General features: G+C 46.3%; 1 protein-coding gene across 2 annotated transcripts in view; it reads right to left on the reverse strand.

The window, feature by feature from the left end:
• Positions 1 to 5,378, reverse strand: part of SLK (STE20 like kinase) — a 62,615-nt gene extending 57,237 nt beyond the window's left edge. For both annotated transcript variants that reach the window (XM_041742330.1, XM_041742328.1), the window contains exon 1: positions 4,600 to 5,378. In XM_041742330.1, coding sequence (XP_041598264.1) covers positions 4,600 to 4,749 — 150 coding nt within the window. In that variant the 5' untranslated portion in view covers positions 4,750 to 5,378. The remainder of the gene's footprint in view (positions 1 to 4,599) is intronic.
• Positions 5,379 to 11,152: the final 5,774 nt, after the last annotated feature.

Consider the following 11,152-nt stretch of genomic DNA (forward strand, 5'->3'; position numbering starts at 1 on the left):
CTAGCAGAGATGTATTTTATTTATTTATTTATTTATTTATTTATTTATTTATTTATTTATTTATTTATTTATAATGACCTGGTGGGGGGTGGGGGGCAGAGGGAGAAGCAGGCTCCATGCAGAGAGCCCAACCTGGGACTAGATCTGGGTCTCCAGGATCAAGCCCCGGGCCAAAGGTGGCGCCAAACCGCTGGGCCACTGGGGCAGAGATGTATTTTAATGCTTTCCTAATTAACACAGTGAGAAAATGGTACAGAAACAGATCAATGGAAGAGAATCGAGATCACAAAAACAGATACATTTAACAGGACCCTGTAAAGCAGTGAGAAAAAACTTTACTCCCAATGATGGGTTCTGGGATAACTGAGTATTCAGCTGAAGAAAAAACTGAAATTAGACCCATACCTCAAACCATTTACAAAAACCTATTCTACGTGGACTGTATATATAACTGTTAAAGGCAAAATCATAAAGTTTTAGAAGATAATACAGGGGGTTATCTTCATGATCCCAGGTTAGGAAAGAATTTCTTACATACAATACAAAAAGTATAACTGAAAGGAAGAAACTGACAAATTGCACTATATTAAAATCAAGAATTTCCTGGGCAGCCCGGGTGGCTCAGAGGTTTAGCGCCACCTTCAGCCCAGGGTGTGACCCTGGAGACCCAGGATCCAGTCCCACGTTGAGCTCCCTGCATGGAGCCTGTTTTCTCCCTCTGCCTGTGTCTGCCTCTCTCAATCCGTGTTTCTCATGAATAAATAAATAAAATATTAAAAAAAAAAAAGAATTTCCTGTTCACAAAAAGACACCATAAAGAAAATGAAAAGACAAGCCAGAGAATGAGGGTATATTTACAATAACCATAATTTTAAATGGTTAAAATCCAGAATACACTACAAATAAACAAGAAAAGGACATCCAATAAGAACATGAATAAAAAACGAACACAAAAGTAGAAATCCAAATTACCAATAAACTTACTCCCAAAAATTACATAGTAGTCAGGGAAAGATGAATTAAACCATAATGAAAAACATAACAATATCAGATTGTCAAAAATTAAAAATTCTGACAATATCAAATGTTGCAAAGAGATGCTCAGAGCAAGGAAAATCCCATACACTCCTGGTGGCAACGTAAACTGATATAGTTTGGTATCCCTAGTGAAGTAACTAAAGTTACACTAGTCTATAACCCAGCAATTCTACTCAAGTCTTAGCAAAATTTATGCATATACACACCAGAATTGTATATAAGAGCCCAAAACTGGGGCAGCCCCGGTGGCTTAGCGGTTTAGTGCCGCCTTCAGCCTGGGGTGTGATCCTGGAGACCCGGGATCAAGTCCCGCATCGGGCTCCGTGCATGGAGCCTGCTTCTCCCTCTGCCTGTATCTCTGTCTCTCTCTCTCTCTCATTCGCTATGTCTCTAGTAAATAAATAAAATCTTAAAAAAAAAAAAATAAGAGCCCAAAACTGGAAATGAATGATATACCCATTAACAGTACAAAGGTAAATAATGGGTGATATAATCATAAAACAGAATTCCATGACACAATGGAAATAAATTACAGCTCTAGGTGATAAACATGAACTTCACATACATATTTCACAATTTTTTTAAAAAAGGCACATGCTCATCAGGGCCATAAAAAGAATCACTTTCATCCAGCACACAGTCAGGAATTCAGTTTCTATTCAACACGATTTTATGTCATCCTTTCTTTATTAAAAGCAACAAAAATCCAAACACAAAAAATTGTGAGAGATATTACATATCTTCATTCATGCCAAATAATACTACATTAAAAAAGAAAATAAATTTAAAGTGAAGATTTTTAAGGCAAGAAAGTTACTGTTACACAGTTGTATAGTGCTGAAGTGAGTGGAAGGAATACAACTATATCAAAGAAAAATGTTTCAAATAAACTAAATATATACAGGAGATGACTGCCTATATACCACTTAATCTTTGAAACAATTACTAACTTTTACAAGCAGATGACAGAATCAATTTTAGAAAGTTTTCCACTGCATACTACTACATACAATATTAAGGTTTGATAGCTTTTTGCTCCACAAAGAGGAAGCTGATATAGTTAAAATTTCCAGAGATCTTGGAAAGCAAAAAAACCTTTAGGAACTATAATTCACAAAGCAAAACAGGCCAGGTAAGTTTAAATTTTAAATTTTCTTAAAAAAAAAAAAATCTCAGAGCCCATTCCTTGGAAGCACAGAATAGTGAAATGATAAAAGTAAAATGCAAAGAACTCATACTCTTCAACTATCACCCTAAAACAGTCATCAAGCTCACAAATATTATCTTTGACACAGTTTATAATTATAGTGTTCAACTACACGGAGTAAGTCTCTTTTCAGAAAATTTTCAGTTGATGTTTCACTTTAGGAAGATCTGTTACATTTTACAGAAAGAGTCATTAAAGAATGAAATCATAGAGCATTATTAGTATGTCCCTGCAATCTGCCTGTGCCCTGGGAAAACAAGAAAATGGTTTACCATCTTCGTAGGCCCCTTTTCCTGTCCCATCCCATATTTCGCTTCTGAGCTCTAAATGTAGTTAACAATAATTCCTACCACTCATTGAGCCCTTTCCACATGCCTTTAATTCTCACACACTGAAGCGCCAATCTTACTGAGAAAAGTGAGACATGGAACGGTTAACTTGTCCAAGGTCACAGGCTAGTATTGAGAGAGCGCAGATATAGTCCAACTCCAGAGCCAATGTCTTAATACTATACTGTTTCTATCTGATAAAACATTTATACCCTGAAAACTGCCCATAATCACCTACCTGCCCTAACCACCTACTAACTACTGGATTCCAGATGCCCTAAGTATTTATTTCTGCTTTTCTTAGAGAACTGCATACTCACAGTGTGGAGTGAAGCAAATGTTTAGGGAAATGCAGGATTTTCCAGCTAAGAAAACGAAGATCCAAAGAAGTGAAGTGTTCTGTCCATGACCACAATGCTGGTTTGTGACGGCCAGCACTAAAGACAATTCTTGACTCCTAAGAGTGATCTCAGGATACCTTACTCGGTACTGTAAGCTCTTGATGCAACCCATACTCTACCTTCCACACAAACACTGAACTTCATTTTGCCAACTTTGACAGCACAGGATTGCTTCGATAGCATTCACATACAGGTAATACACACAGATACAGAGAGAGATGCACTATGTGCTCAGGCAATAGATAAACCCAAATGTATATCACAATTCTGGGCCCTGGTTTTATCATTAACTACAATATGTAACAATGTAGCTATAGTAGCCATGTGACCATGTGTTTTAAAAGCACACAGAGAAGAGCGCCTATTCCAGTCTGAGTGAAAAAATGAGGACTGGAAGGTATGAGATGCTTTTGAGGCAGGGCAAAGGCAGAGAAGTGTGATGGTACTTGGGAGGAAAACCCTATCATTTCTACCAATGGGCATGACAGTGGAAAACAATAGTAAATACAGGGTCAGAAGACTCGAGTTCAAATCTAGACTGCGACTCATGTGACTTTGACAAATTTGAGTCTCAGTGTCTTTATCTGTGAAAAGCAGATACTACTGACCAGCGTACCTCCAGGCCTTTGGTGGGGGGGCCAAATTATGTGAAAGTGCCTTACGAGCTGCAAAGTCCTGTTTAAACATAAGCTATTTATGTTTTCACTTCTAGGCAACCCTGTGGGTCCTTCCCTCTGAACCGTGTCTCATAAAAACCTCACCCTTCAGGATGAAAATATTCCGATGACATCATTCATCTACTGCTTATGAAATAATAAACAGTTAACATTAATCCTTCACGTTGAAACGTCAAAACTGTCTCTACTGGAAAAAAAAATACATATAGATATCTATGTCTATAGACATATATATGTCTTTATAGATACTTTTAAATTTCTCAAGCATTAGTACTGACTTAAGAGTCAATGGCCTGCTGTAATTATATTTAGAAACTAGTACCAGATGCAGGTTTTCTTCTGGAAAATTTCTATCAGAAATTCCATTCCGTTTTATAGTATGTTGTCCAGGAACCAACTGAAGAATAACAAATAGCCTGCAAGTAGCAATCACTTTGCTCTCATCCCAGAAGACTGGTTATGGCATTAGCTACAGATAAAACCCAATGCATGCCCCGGGCCCTAAAAAGGGAACTGCTCCAGCACAAGCACACATAAATGAACACAGACAGCCAGGAGACACACATTAAATCCACCGAAAAGCGTACGGAGTTTCCGATTTCAAAAACCAGACCCCCTCCTTTAGAGAACACCCTCGTTTCCTTTAAAGTTTGACAGAGTCTACAGGCGCTCTAACCCTGCCTCCCTGATTGCCTCCCTGATTGCCTCCCTTTAGCAATCAGCCGAAACCGCATGCAGGCCCCATTTTGTCCGACCTTCTACGCTCCGGTCTTGGCTACTCCTTGGATGCCGGCCCACACAAAGTTCTGGTGCACCTTTACCAAGTCAAAAGACGGGGCCGGGGACAGGAAGGGGACGAGGCTAGCGAGACCTTCCCGTGCCCCTCGGCACCCGCGGCCGTTTTCCCGTACGAGACCAACTTCCCGTTTCCTCCTCCCCCTCCTTACCTTGTACACTTTCCCAAAGGCTCCGTCCCCCAGTTCTCCTATAATCTCCCAAAACTCCTCGGGGTTCAAATCCCTCTTCACGTGTTCGTACTGCTTCTTCTTCTTCTCGGTGCCCAACTTGAAGATCTTACGGAAATTGAAGAAGGACATTTTCCCCCCCAGCAGAGTTCCTTGCACTTAAGGGACTAAAAGCAACAATAAAGGCAAAGTTTCTCCTCCCTCCTCTCCGCGCGAGCCCGGCGGGCGGCGGCGGCGGCGGCGGCGGCGGCGGCGGCGGGCGCGGGCTTCCCGGCTCCCGCCGCTCCGGCCGGGCCGTGCCCGGGGAGGGCGGGGCGCACTCCGGCTCCGGCCCTCGGGGCGAGGACGGGAGGGGGGGCGGCGGCCGCGGGCTGCACGAGCGGCCCCTCCGCCGAGCCCGCCCGCGTGCCCTCGGGAGGCGGCACCTGCCCGGACGCTGGTCCCCACCTGGCCCGGCCCGACGGGTCCGCGCGGTCCGGACGTGCGCGGCCGCCGCCGCCGCCGCCGCCGCCGCCGCCGCCTAGGCCCGTGTCACGGCGAGTCTCCTGGGGCGGCGGCCACCCCGCGCGAGGGACGCGGCCAGCGCCCCCGGACGCGGGCGGGCGACAGGCCGAGCTCTCCCACCTCGGGCCGCGAGCCCCGGGGCGCCTCCGCAGCCGTCCGCTCCCGCGGCGCGAGGCCCGCGCGTCCCTTGGGCTCCGAGGCGCCGCCGCCGCCGCCGCCGCCTCGCTCGCTCCCCAGCCCACACGGCCTCGGCCGGGAGCGCGCGCAGACGCCGACGCCGCAGCGCGCCCGCGCGCCCTCGGCCGCGCGCCCCCTCCCCGCGCGCCCGCGCGGGGGCGGCCCCTCTGGCCCGCGCACGCGCGCTGAGCTCCGCGTGCTGGCGGCGGGGGGAGGCTCGGCGGCGGGGCGCGGGGGTGCGAGGTGGGCGCCCACGTGCCTCGCTGCTTGACGGTTGCTCCGGGTCTGCTCTCTAGGCCCCCACACCTTGTCAGCCCACCGCTCGGGCGGCGTTGCCGGGTGGGCGCTACGACCCTGTTGCTTGTGCTCCCGAATGTTGCCTCCATTCTGGATCTGGAACATGTGTAAAGAGTGAAGGCTGAGCTGCCGTTTGGGGCTGCAAAGTGGACCTTTTCTCTCTCTAAGGGGTCCCAGAAGTCCTGTGACAAAGGAGTATGTTTTATGGCTGGAACTTTAGAGCCAGAGCTCTCCAGCTCTGTGACCTTGGGCTGGTAACCTCTCTGAGCTTCAGTTTCTTCATGATGAAATGCAGACCTGGGGGAGTTGTGGCGAGGAATAAATAGAGGTCAGCCCGTAGCATGCTGCCTGCACGGGCAAAGGCTTAATTTTATTTTTTTTAAGATTTTATTTATTCAGGAAAGACACAGGGGGATCCCTGGATGGCTCAGCGGTTTAGCGCTTGCCTTTGGCCCGGGGCGCGATCCTGGGGTCCTCGGATCGAGTCCCGCGTTGGGCTCCTGGCATGGCGTCTGCTTCTCCCTCTGCCTGTGTCTCTGACTCTCTCTCTCTCTCTCTCTCTCTCTCTCTCTCTCATGAATAAATAAATAAAATCTTAAAAAAGAAAGAAAGACAGAGAGAGGCAGAGACACAGGCAGAAGGAGAAGCAGGCTGCCTGCGGGGAGAGCCCCATGAGGGACTCGATCCCAGGACTCCAGGATCTCGCCCTGGGCCAAAGGCAGACACTCAACTACTGAGCCACCCAGGTGCCCCTAAACGCTCAATTTTAGTTCTTGCTGTTGGTACAAGTGTGCAGTTAAGAGAGGCATAGATGTATAAAAATGGCTTAAGCCCACTTCTCAAGTGATGACCAGGACACTCCCTTGAGGGTCCTCTACCTTCTTCTGGCCATTTTCACGGGGTCACAGCCCTGGTGCCACCCTTAGTGACTCCATCTGAACCACTTACTGAGAACTTCACTGCCTGACGTGGCTCTGGCCCACCCTGGACACCAGTAGTAGAACACTGTCCATCTCGGCCATGTGGACGTTGGCTGGAATCTGCCGATGATGACCTGCCTTCCCCTCCTCCGGCAGAAGAGAGCTCTTTCAGGGCAGCAATTTGTTGATCATCTTGGTATCCAAGAACCTGGCAACATTCCTGGCATATCATGGGAAAGCAGATCCCTTGAAGAAAGGAAGGAAGGAAGAGAGAAAGGAAGGAAGGAAGGTTATATAGGGAGCAAAGTTTGTGTTGCTATCTATATAGTACCCACAAATCCCTTCCTAACCATTTTGCCTTCCAGCCCCAAGATGGCATAACAAACCCCTCTTGCAATAAAGAAGCTTATGAAAAACTATTTTTAAAACTATTTATTGAGGTATAATTGGTATACAGTAAGTCACATTTTAAAGAAACACTTTTTAAAAAAAAAAAACATTTTATTTATTCATGAGAGACACTGAGAGAGAGGCAGAGACATAGGCAGAGGGAGAAGCAGACTCCCTGGGGGAAACTGATTGAGGACTCGATCCCAGGAGAGCAGGGATCAAAACCTGAGCCAAAGGCAGATGTTCAACCACTGAGCCACCCAGGCATCACAAGAAACACTAATATGTGTTGACAAATGTATACAATACACCTGTGGAAACAATACCATAATCCATTCTAATTAGTATCATTTATGTAGGTGGCACTAGATGTAAAGGAAACATACTCATAATGGAAAATGAAGAAATGCACAAAGAATAAAAAGTACTCTAATTCTACCATCCATAGATAACCATTGATAAGGCTTTATTACACATACAGTATTTCCAAACAGAATTTTTTGGCTGGGCATTAACTTTTTTTACAGGGATAAAATTATACTGCATAATTACTCTGTACTTTTCATATTCCAGTATTATTAGTTACTATTTTCTTCCATCATGGGATATTTAGATTACTTACAATTTTTTCTCTGTTTTATATTTTTTTTAATTTTTATTTATTTATGTATGATAGTCACAGAGAGAGAGAGAGAGGCAAAGACACAGGCAGAGGGAGAAGCAGGCTCCATGCACCGGGAGCCCAATGTGGGATTCGATCCCGGGTCTCCAGGATCGCGCCCTGGGCCAAAGGCAGGCGCTAAACCGCTGCGCCACCCAGGGATCCCTTTTTCTCTGTTTTAGATAAAAACACTGATAAATACTTTTGTTCACAAATGCTTTTCCACATATTTGATTATTTCCTTGGAATTACCAAAAGAAGATTTGGGTCAAAGGGTATAAATCTGTTTCCCTTTTTTTGTTCTTTTCAAAATAGGGAAACCTTTACTGTTTTCTCAAATTAAAAGATATGATATCTTGTAATTTAATTCAAATAATACAAAAGTGATAAACTCTGAAGCTATCTGTCATTCTCTCGTCCTGCTTTCCCCTCCCCAACTACACCCCCACCCTAAACATTGTGAAAAGTTAAGACTAATGAGCATGAGGGAACTTTGGGGGTGGGTGGGTAATAAAAAAGTTCTAAAACTGGGTTGTGATTTTTTTTAAGATGTATTTATTTGAAAGAGAGCATGTGTATGTGCATGTGCAAGCAAGTGGGGAGACAGAGGGAGTCTGCAATCCCAAGCAGACTCCCCACTGAGTGTAGAGCATGGAAATGGGAGCCCCACAGGCCACTGGATCGCAGGACCATAAGATCATGACCTGAACTGAAACTAAGAGTTACCCTTAGGCACTCCTGGATTGTGTTGATTATTGCACAACTGTACACATTTACTAAAAACCATTGGAAAATCATTGGACTGTACACTTACAATTGGAAAATTTTTATGGTATATAAATTTAACCATAAAACTTTTTTGGAAAAATTTTATGCTATATAAATTAAACCATAATAAGCCTGCTTTAAAAAAGTTAGCTAGTGGACACCTACGTGCCTAAGTGATTAAGCATCTGCGTTTGGCTCAGGTTGTGATCCCAGGATCTTGGGATCGAGTCCCACATTGGGCTCCCCATAGGGAGCCTGCTTCTCCCTCTGCCTATATGTCTGCCTCTTTCTCTGTGTCTCTCATGAATAAATAATTTAAAAAAATTTTAAAGATAGACTATGTAAATATAGACCTATAACCATATTTTTCCTATGCTTTTTAAATATAAAAATGGCATCCACTATGGATCATGTACATCTTTCCATGATAAATAGATCTATCTAATCCTTTTTAATGGGTGCAGAGAGTCTCAGTGTACAGCTCTACCATAATTTATTTAAGCATTTCTTTATTGCTAGGCATTTAGGTAGTTTCCAATTTTTTGTCATCATAAACAACACTGCAGTGAGCATGCATATGGAAGCATCTTTGTATTTTCCAGATTATAATTTTTTAAGACGAAATTCAAGTGGAATTGCTGAGTCAAAGACTAGGTTAATATTAAAGACATTTTTTCCCAAATTGGCCTCTAGAAAGGTTGTGCTAATGTATACTCTTACCACATGTATGAGAACGCCAATTTCACCACACCCTCAATAGTACCAAGGTATTGTCCCATATTTTTAATCTTTACCAAGTTAATAACCCAAAATAACCTCCAATATACAATTATCTGTTAGTGGTGTGACACCTTTCCATATGTATATTAGCCACTTTTATTTCTTATATCAATAATATCAAATGATGTTAGTATTGTATCAATGAGGCAATGAAGCCTAACATATTTTGGTAAGATGATCATGGAGTTAATAATAGCTTATGCATTTTTCCATGAAGTTATAGCCACAGAAATTATTTAATAATATCAAAGGAGGTGTCATTTAGACAGATTCAGATTTTCCCAGTAATGACTATGGTACTGAGATGTTTGTGTTACTTATAAATTGTAATTTGGCTTCCTTGAATTTTTCAACCGGTGAAGTTTAACCAGTGCCCATATATTCATTTAGTGCACAATGGTTTGGCTCCACTCACCTTAAAAAGAGTTTAAAACATTCTCACCAGGGGTCCCTGGGTGGTGCAGCGGTTTGGCGCCTGCCTTTGGCCCAGGGCGCAATCTTGGAGACCCGGGATCGAATCCCACGTCGGGCTCCTGGTGCATGGAGCCTGCTTCTCCCTCTGCCTGTGTCTCTGCCTCTCTCTCTCTGTATGACTATCATAAATAAATTTTTAAAAAAAATTTTTTTAAATAAAAAATAAAAAAAAACTTTCTCACTAACAACTTGGTGAGGGGAGAACTGTCTTCACAATTTATGAGATAACTAACTTTCAATGATAACAATAAGGATATCATTAAAAATTAGATATGTAGGGGAGGGGCAAGATGGCGGCAGAGCAGGGTCCCCAAGTCACCTGTCCTCAACAAATTACCTAGAAAACATTCAAATCATCCTGAAAACCTACGAATTCGGCTTGAGATTTAAAGAGAGACCAGCGGGAACGCTACAGTGAGAGGAGTTCGGGCTTCTATCAGGTAGGAAGACGGGAAAAAAGAGATAAAGACACAAAAGGCCTCCAAGGGGGAGGGGCCCGCGAGGAGCCGGGCTGAGGCCGGGGCGAGTGTCCCCAGGACAGGAGAGCCCCGTCCCGGAGGAGCAGGAGCTGCACCGACCTTCCCCGCGGAAAGGGGCTCCCCGGGAATTGGAGCAGGATCCCCAGAAAGGCGGGGATGCCCTCGGGCTCCCGGGGACAGTAACAGAGGAACTGCGCCCCGGGAGATGCGCCGAGCTCCCTAAGGGCTGCAGCGCGCGGCGGGACCCGGAGCAGCTCGGAGGGGCTCGGGCGGCGGCTCCGCGGAGGGGGCTGCGGGGCTCCGGGAACAGCTCGGAGGGGCTCGGGCGGCGGCTCCGCGGAGGGGGCTGCGCGGCTCCGGGAACAGCTCGGAGGGGCTCGGGCGGCGGCTCCGCGGAGGGGGCTGCAGGGCTCCGGGAACAGCTCAGCGGCGGCGGCTCGGGCGGAGGAAGAAGCTGCGCGTGGAGGGGGCGGCGCGGCTCCGGGAACAGCTCGGAGGGGCTCGGGCGGCGGCTCCGCGGAGGGGGCTGCACTGCCGGGAGCGCGAATCCAACAGCGCAGGCTCCGGAGCACAGGGCGTCGGGACACAGCACAGGATCCGGCCTCCCCCGGGACAGGCAGAGGCCGGGAGGGCCCAGGACAGCGAGGACGCTCCTGCCTGGAGCTGAGCAGATCAGCGGCCCCGCCCCGGAGCCCCCAGGCCCTGCAGACGGAGAGCCCCGGAGCTACTGCGGGGGCTGACTCCAGGGTCCCAGAGCTGCCCCCGCCACTGTGGCTTCCTCCCGGGGCCTCACGGGGTGAACACCCCCCACTGAGCCCTGCACCAGGCAGGGGCAGAGCAGCTCCCCCAAGTGCTAACACCTGAGAATCAGCACAGCAGGCCCCTCCCCCAGAAGACCAGCGAGACGGACCAGTTCCAAGGGAAGTCAAGGGACTTAAAGTATACAGAATCGGAAGATACTCCCCCGTGGTTTTTTTTTGTTTTTTTGTTTTGTTTTTGTTTTTCTTTTTGTTTTGTTTTGTGCTTTTTTTTCTTTCTTTCTTCTTGATTTCGGATTGAATCCCCCACCCCACCCCACCCTTTTT

This window comes from Vulpes lagopus, chromosome 2 (assembly GCF_018345385.1).
Source record: "Vulpes lagopus strain Blue_001 chromosome 2, ASM1834538v1, whole genome shotgun sequence".
NCBI lineage: Eukaryota > Metazoa > Chordata > Mammalia > Carnivora > Canidae > Vulpes > Vulpes lagopus.